The sequence below is a fragment of the Hemicordylus capensis genome, chromosome 16, assembly GCF_027244095.1.
Source record: "Hemicordylus capensis ecotype Gifberg chromosome 16, rHemCap1.1.pri, whole genome shotgun sequence".
NCBI lineage: Eukaryota > Metazoa > Chordata > Lepidosauria > Squamata > Cordylidae > Hemicordylus > Hemicordylus capensis.
This window is the reverse complement of record NC_069672.1, coordinates 15046089-15060344: the sequence shown is the minus strand read 5'-3', so window position 1 is coordinate 15060344 and position 14256 is coordinate 15046089. Positions and strand designations below refer to the sequence as shown.

Below are 14256 nucleotides of genomic sequence, written 5' to 3'. Positions count from 1 at the left end.
TGGGAGACCGAGCCGGTGGCCACAGTTCCTCAATGCTGCCCTACGCAATGAGCTCTTGGAAACAGGAAGCTAGTACGGCAAGAAGAGAGCTGGGCTAGGAGCTTCCTTGCTGCCGCCAGAGAGGTTTCTGACTGCGGAGATGCTCTTTTCCACTTATTGGGCGGTGGGGGGGAATTCGGAAGTGATATCTGCCCCAACTCCACCTGTGGTCTGAACTAGTCCAGAATCCAACTTTCTTCTGTGTGTGTAGACCCTGCTTGCGAAAACCTTTATGATGCCGCTTAATGTGAGGAATGTCCAGAGTGGTGATCAGGGGAGGCTATGGGAAATGTTTACTTCTGGTGGTTGCTTTGAAGCGTTTCGAGAAATGGCTTGAAACTTCTGTGTCGTCCGTCCGTCCTTATATTTTTTGATGGTTTTGTGGGGTACTGTGAGGGAAACTGAAGACGAAGCTGGCCGTATGTCGTGTTGAATATTGTTGATTGAAGCTATAAAGGGGGTGCGGATAATATTTATATTTATATTTATATATTTATTCGGTTTCTATACCGGCCTTCCAGAAATGGCTCAGGGAGGTTTACACAGATAAATAATAAATAAATAAGATGGATCCCTGTCCCCAAAGGGCTCAAAACCTAGAAATAATCTCTCCTTCAAGTGCAGATCAGGGGTCCCCAACAAAGAGGCCTCCAGATGTGGCCGGACTACAACTCCCATCATCCCCAGCCATAATAAAATTGTATCTGGGGGTGGTGGGAGTTGTATTTCAGCCACATCTGGAGGACCTCTGATTGGAGACCCCTACTGTAGATAAACACCTTTAAGCCATGAATTCTCAAGCTTGGGCCCCCCTGCTAACTGAGCCACCTTTTGAAAGTGGTGATTCTCTTTATTGAGCAGCGGGAGAGCAACTGGCCCTCTCCGCCCCCGGCACAGCATTCCTCCAGTGGCTGTGGCTGGTTCCTGTCTTACATTTCTTTTCAAGGTTGTGAGCCCTTTGGGAACAGGGAGCCCTTTTTTATTGAATTGTTTATATCTACGCAAACTGCTCTGGGAACTCATGTTGACAAGTGGTCTATAAATATTTGTTGCAGATGTTTCTGGATTGCAACTCCCATCATCCCCAGCCATAGTGAACGATTAGGATGATGGGAGCTGTAGTCTAGCGATATCTGGAGACCTTGGCTTGAGAGTCCCTTCCGTAAACCTTGTTTCCCAAACGGGAGTGCAAGAGGGCCGTGTGTGTGTGTGTGTGTGTGTGTGTGTGTGTCCCTTTAAGTCGCCCCATCCCTCCCGGTCAAAGTGAATGCAGCCAGTCTGGGCACCAGAGAGGCCTCCGCTTGGCCCGCCCTCCCCAGCCGAAGCATGGAGCGACTTCCAAGAGACTTTATGTAAGGGACATTTGGAGACGTTTGCTAATGCCTTCTGAGAGCACACGGGCGCATGCCACAAATAGTTGCACGGTTTCTGGAGTTCCTTCTCTCCCACATCACAGCGGGCCGAGGTTTAATCGAGATCTGTGTATCAATTGGCCCGGCAGTCACCGCAGAAGCACTCCGGCCCAATAGAAGCTTGTGAAAACGCCGGGAGTGGACCCGTCTCTTAAACCCCATCATCTGGCATTCAGATGCGCGAGGCCAAGCACAACAGAGATGGGACGGCTCCCTTCCAGCAACCCTGCACATACTGCTTTGGCTCCTGGTTGGGTCTCGAAAAAACCAAACCAAAGCAGCCCCCACGTTGCCACTTTCGCTGCTTGTTAGTGTCAGAAGACCCTCCCTAACCCTTTCAGCTGCACCGAAGTCAATTCAGCACTTGGTGCAGAAGCTAAGCGGGGATGAAAGGCAAGGGGGGTGCCAGGGCGAGAGAGGTCCGTGTGGCCTGCCAAAGGAGGAAAGGGTCAGCGACCAGGATGGCCCCGTCTGCCCTTGGGCTTTGCCCACAGTCCTGGAGGAACACACGCAATCTCTCTGGCCTCGGTGGGCTCAAAAGGAGACGCTTCTCATCAGGTTTCGGCAGCATCTCTCCCAGTAGTAGACAGAGCATCTTCCCTTGAGCTTTCGGAGGCCGTCCTGCCCCCCCACCTCAACCCACCGATTTGGGGATGGGGCCTTAGCTCAGGGGCAGAGCTTCTGCTTTGCATGCAGGAAGTTCCCGGTTCCGTCCCTGGCAGCAGCATCTCCAGGTAGAGCGGCCTGAAACCTTAGACGGCCCCATGGCCTGGCGTGGTGGAAGGCAGTTCCCTAGGCCCTGCTCCCCATTCCCTCCTTCATACAGGACTGTTCTTGGTCTGCTTATGACACCCTGGTGGGCACCATTGCCTGGGTGCGGCCAGAGACATGCCAGCGATCGGTTGCCTCCCCCACCCCCCTTCCCAGGCACGGTTTCTGCCTCCTGGACTTCTGGAGGCTTTGCCATGGGGGCAGGAGACGGCAAGATAAGTTGAGAGTGCCTTAACCGAAGAGGTGCTGCTCTTCCAGAAGGGCGATCATCCAGCGCCACCGTTTCTCTGCCCTTGTTAAAGACGCAGGCATCAGCATGCCCCGCCGGTTAAGCGTTCCTCTGATCTACCTGGCTAGCGCTGCGGACGTTTGGGTGTGTCTGTCTGGCGCGGCTGGGATCAGCTTCCAGTTCCTTCCTTCCTTCCTTCTCCTTCCAGCAACCACTTCCAGATGGCATGGTCCGTCCCTGGATGTGGGTCCCACAGCCTCCAGAGCAGAGCTTTATAGCCGCCATCCGCCAGGGACAAGGTGATCTCTCTGCAGCCTCGCATTCCTGGGCTGGGATGAGGCTGGCACGACACCTTTCCCCCTTGGCTCCCCCGGCATCCTCCGGCTCGGCATCGCAGCCATTCCCAGCCGATGGCCAGCTGGCCCTCGGCGGACCTCCAGCTCGGAGGGGTCTGAAGCGAAGGAAGGAACGTCGGCTGCTTTTCTGAAACCGTCCCAGCAGGCTGGCTCTCCAAGGAGTTTGCATGCAGTCCCTTGGTGTACAGCACTTTGGGGACGTAGATGGATGCCTTAGACCCTTGGCCCATCGAGCTCAGGGTCGCCTACCCTGACTGGCAGCAGCTCTTTGAGCTTCCAGGCAGGAGTCTCTCCCAGCCCTACCTGGAGATGCTGCCAGGGGGTGAACCGGGAACCCTTTGCACGCCAAGCAGATGCTCTGCCACTGAGCTACAGCCCCATCCCCATATTGGAAACTGCCTAACCAAGTCTGACTGCTGGTCCATCCAGTTCAGTATTGTCAACACTGACTGGCAGCAGCTCCCCAGGGTTTTAGCTGTGAGTGAGATCCTCTGCCAAGGACTGAACCTGGGACCTTCTTCATGTAAATCGGGGGCTCTCCCACTGACCTGCAGCCCCATTTTCACTTAGCTTCAATGTTCTTGTTGCTCCAGCTAGTTGAATATTCTGCTCGTTTTGTCGAGTGGCCTTATACCGTGTGGGGTCCGTTTAGCTCAGGGCTGCTCGGCTTCGGCCCTCCTGCAGATGCTGGCCTGCAACCCCCATAACCCCCTGGCGATTGGTCACTGTGGCTGGGGCTTCTGGGAGTTGTAGTCCAGAAGCAGCTGGGGGCCCTGAGTTGAGCAGGCCTGATCTAGCTCAATCTGTCGGCGCTCACTAAGAGCAGCTCTCCCAGGTTTCAGGAAGGAGGCTTTCCCAGCCCTGTCTGGAAATGCCAGAGTTTGAACCTGGGGCCTTCTGCATGCAAGGATGTAGATTCTCTTCCACTGAGCTATGACCCCTCCCTTAAGGGGAATATCTCAGTGCGCTCACACATGGAGTCTCCCATCCAGATGCAAACCGAGGTGGACCCTGCTTAGCAAAGGGACCGTTCCTGCTCGCCACCACAAGGCCAGCTCTCCCCTGCCCCACCCTGCCCTGGATTCTCCACCACCTCTGCTCTGTTCTGAAGGTGCAATGCACAATCTGGAAGAAGTTCGCCACCCTTGTTTTTCTTAAGCCCTCTGGAAGTAAAGGGGACATGTGGTGCAATGCTTAGGTGTGCTTGCGGACCAAAGCTGTGCATGCTTCTTCAGACCGAAGCCCCACTGTGTGTGGAGGAACTTACTCCTGTGTAGCAGTGCATGAGATTGTGGTTAGTCAGTGGGACTCTGCCACTTCTAAGTATGAAATCTGGGATTGCAGCATGTCCAACTTTCTCTGCATCGCGCATGTGATCTTCTCGCCTCTCTCAGTGCTTGTTCTCGTTGAATGCACTGGACTATTTTTGTCTACACTCAATGGCATGTGGTGCATAGCAGACCGAATTCTGCCTCCTTTCCTGGAGTGTGTTTCTGTTAATCCCTTGTTGAGGATTTCTAAACTAATCAACCTTTATGGCTTGGTGTGTGGACACAGATTTGAGAACACGGCTTAAAAACAAGAGAGTTTTATTATAGAACCCGAAACAAGCACACAATCTTTTACACAAAGAGCGGCAGTTTTGTACAGCGTGCACAGATCTCCCCGGCACATCTCCCGCACGAGAGACTCCCATAAAGCAAGGAGCTGTTTCTTAGGAGGTGCTCCAAGGTTTAGCTAGTCAACATATACAAATTGCTTTGCAGAAAACTGGCATCTTTGGGTGATGTGGCAGCAACTTTAAATTAAGCTAAGTCCCTCTTGTAATTATTACAAAATTAAAAAGTGAATAAAAAATAGATATATTAACTATGAAAACCCGCTCTGGCAATACAGTTAAGCAGGAACTGGGCTGTGACAAAGTAATTTTTTTTTAATTGAACAGATTTTCTTGCAAATCTCTCACCACAACAAAAGGCTGTGATGGGCTGTGTGTGTGTGTGTTTTGCATTATGTACTTATGCAGACGCTGATCTCACCTGTGCACGTTATTCCTGACATCTCCTAACTCATCCCAAACACCGCATAAAATCTTACCATTGGTTGCTAGCAGTTAAAAAACAAAATCCAAACCCACAGAGTCTCACAGTAGACGTACTAGGGTGGGGATTCTCATGCTTGGGGCCCCAAATGTGGTTGGACTACAGCTCCCATCATCCCCAGCTACAGTGGCCCATAGCCACGGGCGATGGGAGTTGTAGTCCCGCGATATCTGCAGATCCCAGCTTGAGAACCCGTGTGCTGGGCTTTCTAATCTGGAATGCCATTGCTGAATGCCTCCGGCATCTGCTGAGATGTTTCCGCACGCCCCTTCCGTGCCCCCGGAAATACCTCCTTACCGAACACGTCTGTTCTCTCCCCTCTTGGAACGCCTCTCCCCCACACCCGTCCTGGTCCTCTTCCGGCAACATTTTTTGGATATCTGCGCTTGAGCTAACCTGAAACAGGCCGCGCTTGCAAGGCTAAAAGAGGCCACCTCCTCGCCCCCGGAGTCCCTCTGCCTGGAAAGGAGACATGGGGAGGCAGCTTTGCGGCACCGGAGGGGAGCAGCACCCTTCCCCGAGGAGGGGGGGTGCTGTGGGGAGGTATCCGCGGCAGCCCCTGGGAGAGAGCCTTGCCTTGGGACGTGTTCCGCTGAGCTTGCAGGGTCGCAAGGCCTGCGTCGGTCTGCTGGAGGCGCCGTCCCTGCTTCGAGCCCTTGCGGCTGGGGTCACTGGTGGTGGTTTGCCGTGTGGAGTGTGTGTTTCTCTCTCTCTCTCTCTGCCCGCCCTCCCCCCAAAGTCCCCCGGGGCGTGGGGCCCCTGTGGCCCTACTCCACCTTGTTGATGTCCCCCAGGGCCTTGAAGTCCGCCGGCCGGATCTTCATCTCGGCCCGCTTCAGCGAGTAGGTCTTGCCGTGCCAGCCGTACCAGGTGATCCCGTCCATGCTCTTGTTGTGCTCCCCGTTGCGGTGGAAGACCCCGTTGAGGTTGGAGTCTGTGCAGCAGTTGTACCAGTAGCCCCCTGTCCCCCGGAAGGAAGCAAGCGGGCAAGAAGAGCCTGGGTCAGGGTGGGCCAAGGCCCCAGCGGGTTCCTAGCCCAGGGCTGCTCAGATAGGGTTGGACTCCCGTTCCCCCAATCCCCGGTCCCAGTGGCCTTTGGTTGGGCCATTGGGGCGAAAGGACAAAACCAAATCAACCCCTTTAATGGGAGAGGCATTGCCTCTGCGCGGTCCGGGTCTTTTCCCAGCGCTGGGGGGCCCTTTAGCAGAGACGGAGCCCTCTCCGGAGAGCTCGAGGAGGGCAGGGCTACACTGCACGAGGTTCCGTGCAGGGCCTCGAGGGGGCTCCGTTCCCCGTCAATGAGCCCGACGCGAAGCCAGGCACAGCAAGCTGCGCGGGGAGGCTGGTCCCCTCCACACCCCGGGGGTGGGGGCGTGCAGAGTGCCCCGCTTCCTCCAAAGCGTCATGCAAGCCCAATAAACCATTAGTCAGGGGGCTGCATGTCGGGTCAATGGGCCGCCCCAGGCCCCACCACGAAAGGCGCACGATGCAGCCACCTCTCTGGAGGTCTGGGAGACGTGGGGATGCCACCTTTTGGGGATGGGGCCCTAGCTCCTTGGACGAGCATCTGCCTTGCGTGCAGAAGGTCCCCGGTTCACTCCCCGGCCGCCTCTCCGGGTCGGGCTGGGAACCTCCCCTGCCTTGGAGAGCCGCTGCCAGCCAGTGTGGGCAATCCTGAGCGAGACGGACCCCCTCGTTGGAACAAGATCCCCAACGGGTCTCTGGTGGGAGACAGGGGTGGCCTTTGCGGGGAGAGGGGGGGAACCCGGCGTTGTCCTAGAGAGCGTATACCATCCCCCAAAGGCCCAACGGAGCAGGATTCCCCGCAGGCCAAACCCGGCCCGGGAGGAGGCGCCCGCCAGCCCCTTACCTTTGCGCAGGTCCGCGCAGTGGTCCACGCACTTGTCGTTGTCCTTGTCCTTGGTGCTGAATGCCGTGTTGTTGTGGTACCGCATGGAGTCGTGCGGGATGGTGCCGCTGAAGTTGGCCAGGAAGAGCCGGTAGCTGTTCAGCTCGTCGCCCAGAGTGAAGTGGTTGTATTGGGCGTAGCGGATGTTGCCGTTCCAGTCCTGCCGGGCGGGAGACGGGAATCCCCGGTCGGTTTCTGCGAGCCGGGGTTCCTTGCAAGAACCTCGGCTCCCATTGGCACGGATTCCCTTGCAATGCAAATGTCCACTTTGCTAAGCAGGGTCTGCCTTGGTTTGCATATGAATGGGAGACTAGAAGTATGAGCACTGGAAGAGATTCCCCTCCTTAGGGGATGGATCCGCTGCTCTGGGAAGAGCATCTAGGTTCCCAGTTCCTTCCCTGGCAGCATCTCCAAGATCGGGCTTGTAGAGACTCCTGCCTGCAACTTTGGAGAAGCCGCTGCCAGTCTGGGTAGACAATGCTGAGCTAGGTGGACCAAGAGTCTGACTCCTGTTTATGACCACTTCCTATGTTCCCATGTTAAGACTTGTTCTGGTTCAGAGGAGGGCACCCAAGATGGGTCTAGAAGCCAAGTCTTATGAGGAATGGTTGAAGGAGCTGTGGGCACGTTTAGCCTGGAGGAGAAGATATATGAAGGGATGTCATGGAGGAGGGGGAAAGGACTTGTTCTCTCTTGCTCCTGAAGACAGGATTGGAACCAAGTGGTTGGGATGACAAGGAAACAGATTTAGGCTAGAGGAATTTCCTAATTGTAATTGCTGTTAGACAGTGGAACTGTCTGCCTCATGCAGTGGGGCGCTCTCCTTCCCTGGAGGTTTTCAAACAGGCTGGATGGCCATCTGTTAGGAAGCTGGAGCAGATTTCTGCACTGAGCTTTAGGGGTGGGGGACTACACAACCTTCAGGGTCCCTTCCAGCTCTAAAATCCTAGGACGCCACCTGTTTTCACATGACTTCCGGCCGTGGCCCTTGTGTTGCTCCCCCTCCTCCCCAGGCGGGAGCCTCCCACGGCAGCCGTAATGTCAGCCGGGCGCTCGGGGCCACTTCCTTACCTCCAGCTCGATCCGCAGCATAGTCGGGCGCCTCGAGAGCCGGTGGATGTGTTCGTTGCCCAGCCAGAAATCCCCCTGGATGCTGCCGAAGCCTTGCTTGTACTGCTTCCAGTCCCTGCTGAAGGAGACCAGGCCGACCTTCCGCCTCTGGATGACCGTCCAGCCGCCTCCGTCAGTCTCCATGTCGCAGTAGACCTTGAGCGCCGGCAGGGAAGAGTCAGCGAAGCTAGGGATTCCCCGGGTCCCCCTTCCCTTTCTTTGCATGGATTGCTTCTCACAAAGATGGAGCAGATGCCCCAAAGCGGCGTCAAGTTTTGATATCTTGAAATCTACCTTGCTGGATAGGAGCTGCTGAGCGGAAATCTGTTCATCGTTGGGAATTCTCCCTTGCAGGGCCCTAGTGTGCATGCGCTGCCTTGCAGGTGGCCTGGGAACAGCTTGTCTTAAGGGCCACCATTTCCCGTATGAACTTGCCCAAGGACTAGGCTGGGCATGGGCAGCCCTGCCCTCCGGACCATCTTTCTTAGACCCCTGACTGGTGGGTTCCAGGTACGGGGCTTTCTTGGTGGTGGCTCGATACTAGGAAGAGTTTCCTTAATTGTAAGGGTTGTTTGGCAGTGGAACTGTCTGCCTCATGCCGTGGCAGGTTCTCTTCCTGTGCTGGAGGTTTTCAAGCAGAGGCTGGACAGCCAGCTATCAGGGATGCCATAGCAATTTCCTGCACTACTGTGCCTGCGAATACTATACATACATAAAAATGGCTGCCTGTCCCCACAGGGCACAATCTACAAAAGGCACATAAGATAGGCCACTGGAGGGATGCTGTGCTGGGGATGGAGAGGGCCCGTGGCTCTCCGCTTGGAGAGGGGAGGGAGCAGGGTTTGGACTAGACAGGGTTCTGTTTCTGTGTCACCTGGGTCCTGGAACTCCCTTCCTGGTGGTTTCCAACTCGCTCTCCCCATTTGTGTTTGATAGCCCAGTGGCAGAGCATCTGCTTTGCGTGCAGACGAGCCCAGGTTGGCAGCATCTCCAGGTAGGACTGGGAAAGGCTGCTGCCAGTCAGTGTTGACAGTGCTGAGCTAGATGGACCAGAGGTCTGACTCGGTAGACGGCAGCTTCTCCCCACGTTGCCGTGTTCTGCTGCCTCGAGTTCATCTTGCAGCCCTAGAGTCCTGGATTAGCAGGCCACATCCCTGCCATTCCACCCCACAGGGAGAAGGAGAGGCTCTCTTCTCTGCCCTCCTCGGGGTCCCTTCCCATCAGACCGTGGGGAGCCTCCAGAGCAAGCCTAGGGGACTGGGTGGCTGCTCGCCCTCAGCAGTGGTGGGGCGGCATTCAGGGAAAGCATGCAGAAGGCATCTGCAGGGCAGGTGTGTTGGGTTTCCCTACCTGCAGTTCTGGAGTCCCCAGGAATTCGTCCGGCAGGAGTCTGTAGACGCCGGAGGTTCTGTAGTTCCTCTGATAAAGGGACGAGCAGTCGTACACCGCATCTGTGTCAATGGAAGTTGAGCAGCAACATATGAGGAAAGGGGCTGGGCGCCTTTTGCGAGGCCGGGCTGCTTCTCCCCAGCGCGCACCCTGATTTCTGGAGCTCCGTGGGAAGGACATCTTGTCCCTGGCAGCATCTCCAGGTAGGGCTGGGAGACGCTGCCAGTCCGAGTAGACGACACTGAGCCCGATGGACCAGAGATCTGACTCGGGATAAGGCAGCTGCCTAAGCGGCAAAGTCACTCCTGGAGACCCCACCCCAATCTTGTTCCCATTTTTACTGGCGCAACATCAAGCCATTAAAATACCCAGGACTGCCTTCCGCCCTCCCCTGGAGATTGGTGCCCAGACTGAGCTAGACGGACCACGGCTCTGGCTCGCTTTGGCAGCCGTCTTTTCACCCGGGTTCCCTGCAGCTCAGTTCTAAAGCGCCTGCTTTGGCCGCAGAAGGGCCCCAGTCCGCTCTCGCCGGCAGCATCTCCAGGTAGGGCTGGGAGAGACCCCTGCCCGGGACCTGGGAGAGTTGCTGCCAGCCAGTGCAGGCGATCTGCAGCTGGGTGGACCAAGGCTCTGACTCGGTAGAAGGCAGCTCTGAGAAGCTTCAGCACAGGAAGGGCTTGGGGCGGGCTCAGCCCCCCAGCTCACCGGGGCCCAGTGGGAAGGCGGTCGCTGGTCTGTGGCGCTCGCCACACAAAGGCTCCTCATCCCTCCGCTTGCTGTGCGGCTGAGCCCATCCCGTCGCCACCGCCTGGAGTCAGCGGGGCGAGGCCCTCCGCCTGCCTTCAGCCCCCCATCCGGTGGGACGGCCAGGCCCGCGGCCAGCTTGCCTGCTCCCGATTGCGCAGCGGGGCGTGCGAGCCAAATCGGCCTGCCCGGCATGTTGGGGCCGCGCGCCGCCTCTTGGCTGCATCGAGGGCCGCTCCCGCGAGCGTGTCTCTCCCCGGCCGCCGCGGCTTCCCTTTCCGCGTGCAGACGGCACGCCCGGCTGTTTCCAGGGCAGGGCGGGGCTCCGGCGAACCGTGATCCATCCTGACAGCAAGCGGGGCGGCAAGGAGTTCCTCCCCTTCGGAAGGGTCAGGTTGCCAGCCTGGGCCGATCGGCATCCAGCCCTCGTGCCGCTACAGGGCCGCCTTCCGCACGCCGTGGTCCCGTCTGCAAAACGGCGCCGGCAGCATCTCCGGGGAAAGGTTTCTGCCGGAAACCGTGGCGAGTTGCTGCCGGTCAGTGTTCTGAGGTCGGTGGATCTGACTCGGGATCAGGACGCTTCATTAAGGGAACCGAACTCAGGGCAAGAGCATCTGCTCTGCGTGCCGAAGGTCCCGGGTTCACTCCCTGGCTGCGTCTCCAGGTAGGGCTGGGAAAGACTCCCGCCTGGAACCTCGGAGAGCTGCTGCCAGTCAGTGTAGGCAGTGCTCCTCTGTCTCTGTGTGAGTCTGCACACGTGTGCGGAGTTTTGGGGTGGAGAGCGGCACCGGGCCTGAATGGCCCCCTTTGCTAAGCAGGGCTCGCCTTGGTTTGCATTTGGAGAGGTGACTAGATGTGAGCGCTCCCTGCGGTGAGATATCCCCCCTTTAGGGGCTGGGGCTCAGTGATGGAGCCTCCGCTTTGCATGCAGGAGGTCCCGGGTTCGCTCCCTGGCAGCAGCAGCATCTCCAGGGAGGGCCTGAAACCCTGGATGGGTGCTGCCAGGCTGTGCAGACCTGAGGTTGGCAGCCTTGGCACTCTAGCTCCCATCATCCCCTGCCACAGTACACCGGGGCGTGGTGGGAGATGATGGGAGATGTAGTTCAGAGAGAGCTGGAGAGGGGAGGTTGCCTGGTGCAGTGCAGACGCCGGCAGTGAGCGAGATGCACCCCCCCAAGGCGTTCATGTTTTCCCACAGCTGCGATCCCAAAACCATTCCCACCAAGGAAAACGCGGTGCTGGAGCTGACCTTGAGCTTAGAATGGGAAAAGGAGAGCTACACACACACACACACACACACACACACCCGCCCAACGCCCCGGTCTTTATTGCAAGGCTTCCAGTGGATTCTCAGGCCTTGGGAGACCCGACCTTGGGCTCTGCAGTGGCCACGTTGGCCAGGGTGTCGGGCTAGCAGCTTTTAAAAACACGAAAACGACGACAAAACGTTATCGACGTCGGGGGCATGGAAGGGAAACCTGGCCGCAGTCTCCTCCAAAGAGGACTCCGTGGAGAGAGGACAGCCATTGGTTGAGTCCATAGGGAGTTGCCACAGACAGAGCCAGGCCCTTGGTCCACGAGCTCAGTGTTGTCGACCCAGACTGGCGGCAGCTTCTCCAAGGCTCCCTCAGCCCTGTCTTACGGGGCCCGCGCATCGACTCTCCCATCCAAATGCAAACCAGGGTGGACACTGCTTAGCAACCAGTCCCTGCTTGCCACCCCCAGACCAGCTCTCCTAACCCCGACCCTTCCCTCTGTGCAAGAGCGCCTACATTTAACCGCCGGCGGCGGGGGCAGGCAGGGCTAAAGAAAGGGCGATTGACCCAGAGAAAGTGCAACCGTGTGCGGTCAACTAACATTGCCCGAAGCCACTGTGAGCATTTGTTCCCGGGAGGGTGCCGACGGCCAGAACTTGCCTCCTGGGCCGCCTGCGTTCACACGGCTGCTCGAGGCGGTGGGAAGCCGCTGCCAGTCTGTGCAGGCCATACTGAGCTAGAGGGACCGACGGCCGGACTCGGTATCTGGCAGCTGCCCCCGTCCCCGTGCGAGGGGCAGGGGCGGCGCCGCCTCCCTCCTCCTTACCGGCCGAGGTCTGGGTGACGGTCTGAGCGGCCTGCAGCTGCATGAGGCCCAGCTGGCTGTTCATCTCGGAGTACTTCCCTTCGGCGTCGGCCAGGCGGGTCTCCATCTGCTTGAGGCTGCCCTCCAGCTCCATCATCTGCACGACGGCGCCCCCCAGCTGGTCGTCCTGCTTCTGGCTCAGCCCCTCGATCAGGGCGGAGAGGTTGGCCACCTGCCCCCGCAGCTCCCGCAGCTCCTCGCAGCAGCCCGGGGCCTTCCGCTTGGGGGGCTTCTGCAGCCGGGCCGGGGAGACGGCCAGGGAGGCGGTGAGGGCGCACAGCCAGGCCAGCTGCGTGCCGAGAGCCGCCCGCATGTCGGGCTTCTCCCCGCTGGCCCCTCTCGTCCTGACTCCTCCCGGCGGCGGCGGCTTCCCCCGGGCAGAGCTGCTGCCTGCGACTTGAACTCTGCCCGGAGTGTTCTGCCCGGTGCCAGCAGCAAAGGGCTTCTCCTCTCCTTGCAAGGTGGAGCCTCGATGCCGGGGTCCCTGCTGGCTGGCGGTGGGTGTCTGTCTCTCTCTCGCTCTCACAGCCCCGGCATCTTAAATATCCATCCCTCCTCCTCCTCCTCGAACCTCCACCCCCTTCCAGCTCTGCAGGGCCTGCGAAGCCACTCCCAGTTCATTGGTTCCTATCAGGTGGAAGCAAAACAGCCTCCCCCCCCCCGCTCTTTTTTTAAGGGGGGTGGGTCCTTCGCCTTCCCCCAGGTGGGAAGAGCAGGGGGTTGCCTGGAACCTCCCTCCTTGGGGGATGCAGCCCTCCTGGTGACTCATGCTGGAGAGGAGCTGGTCCGGATCACGGCAGGCTTGCTGCAGGCCCCGGGGTTATGTAAGGGGCTGGACGGGTGCCCTGTCCTGGGGGAGCAGCGGCTCACCCCCCCACCCCTTCCCGCAGCCCTTGTTTTGGGAAGCCAACGTGAGCTGTGCCTCTGGTATGTTTTTCTGGCCCGCTCAGTGGAAGGGATCAAAAGGCCAGTTGCTCCACACTCCCTACCGGGAAGCAGGAGAGCCACAGACAGGTGCCCGGTCCGGAAGGGAGCCTGCAGGAAGCCCGGGGAGAAGGGAGGGTGGCCCGGGCCAGAACCGGGACCGCCCCTCCTGATCTGTGGGGCATGGAGTGAGCGCAGAACCCAGTTCAGTCAGCCCTCCCAAGGAGACGGCCATGGGTGCGTGTCGAGAGGGACCCCTCGGGTGAGGGCAGAGGCCGTGTGAGATCCCTTTTGGGGACACGCACGCGCGCGCGCACACACACACACACACACACACACACACCAGCCACACCTGGTCTCTGCTTCATTGGTGCATTTACCCAAAGGTCTCAGAGCAGCTTACAATAGAACCAATCTACAGCGTAATTAAAATACAACATCATAAAAATCCAAAATGCAGTTCAGAAAAGAAATCCAGTGCCTGAGAGGGGAAGGACCACTTCATCTCTAGTCAAAGGGAAGGGAAGAGCAGAAGGTCCCCAGTCCCCTCCCTGGCAGCAGCATCTCCAACGAGATAGGGCTGGGAGAGAGACTCCTGCCTGCCACCTGGGAGAAGCCGCTGCCAGTCAGTGTAGACAGCCCTGAGCCGGCTGGACCAAAGGCCGGACTCGGGGTAACGTTCTGTGTCATGTGGCCATGAAGCCGCTCCCCTGAAGGGCCTTGCAGATTTCCCCTCTGGATGCTGGACGGAGGCAGCGAGATTTCTTCCTCGGGGCTACCACACCTCCCGGGCCCTCCCCTGGCTTGCCAGGCAAAGGAGCAGCATTGCACAGGCGAGAATGGAGCGCCAGGACAGTTGCACAGGAGCCCGTGTGGAAGCCGAGCGTGGCGACCGAAAGCTGCCTCTCGGTTTTCCAAGAGCGGGACGGGAGCAGCGGCGCGCTCTGGGACGGCTTGGGATGCCTCCTTGCGCCCCTTCCCACGCCCTGAGATGGCGCCCAACTCCCACGCTCCGGGGCGGCCGGCTTTGGCTGGGCCACAGTGTGAAAGGTCCGTGCGCACGGTGGGTATTCGGTGGCTGTTGGGTCGGGCAATTTTGCAAGGCGCTCTTGAGGGGCACGAAGACCGCTGGGGAGGGATACCCACCGCC

General features: G+C 58.6%; 2 protein-coding genes across 4 annotated transcripts in view; one reads left to right on the top strand and one right to left on the bottom strand.

Annotated features, from left to right (window-relative positions):
• MTOR (mechanistic target of rapamycin kinase) overlaps positions 1-14256 on the top strand; it is an 89867-nt gene that overhangs the window by 39394 nt on the left and 36217 nt on the right. The window lies entirely within an intron of this gene.
• Positions 4380-12727, bottom strand: ANGPTL7 (angiopoietin like 7). Its single transcript, XM_053280862.1, has 5 exons — positions 12144-12727; positions 9279-9379; positions 7890-8084; positions 6780-6978; positions 4380-5870 (listed from the first exon to the last, which is right to left on the bottom strand). The coding sequence occupies exons 1-5, from the start codon at positions 12493-12495 to the stop codon at positions 5677-5679; spliced, it is 1041 nt and encodes a 346-aa protein (XP_053136837.1). The 5' UTR covers positions 12496-12727; the 3' UTR covers positions 4380-5676.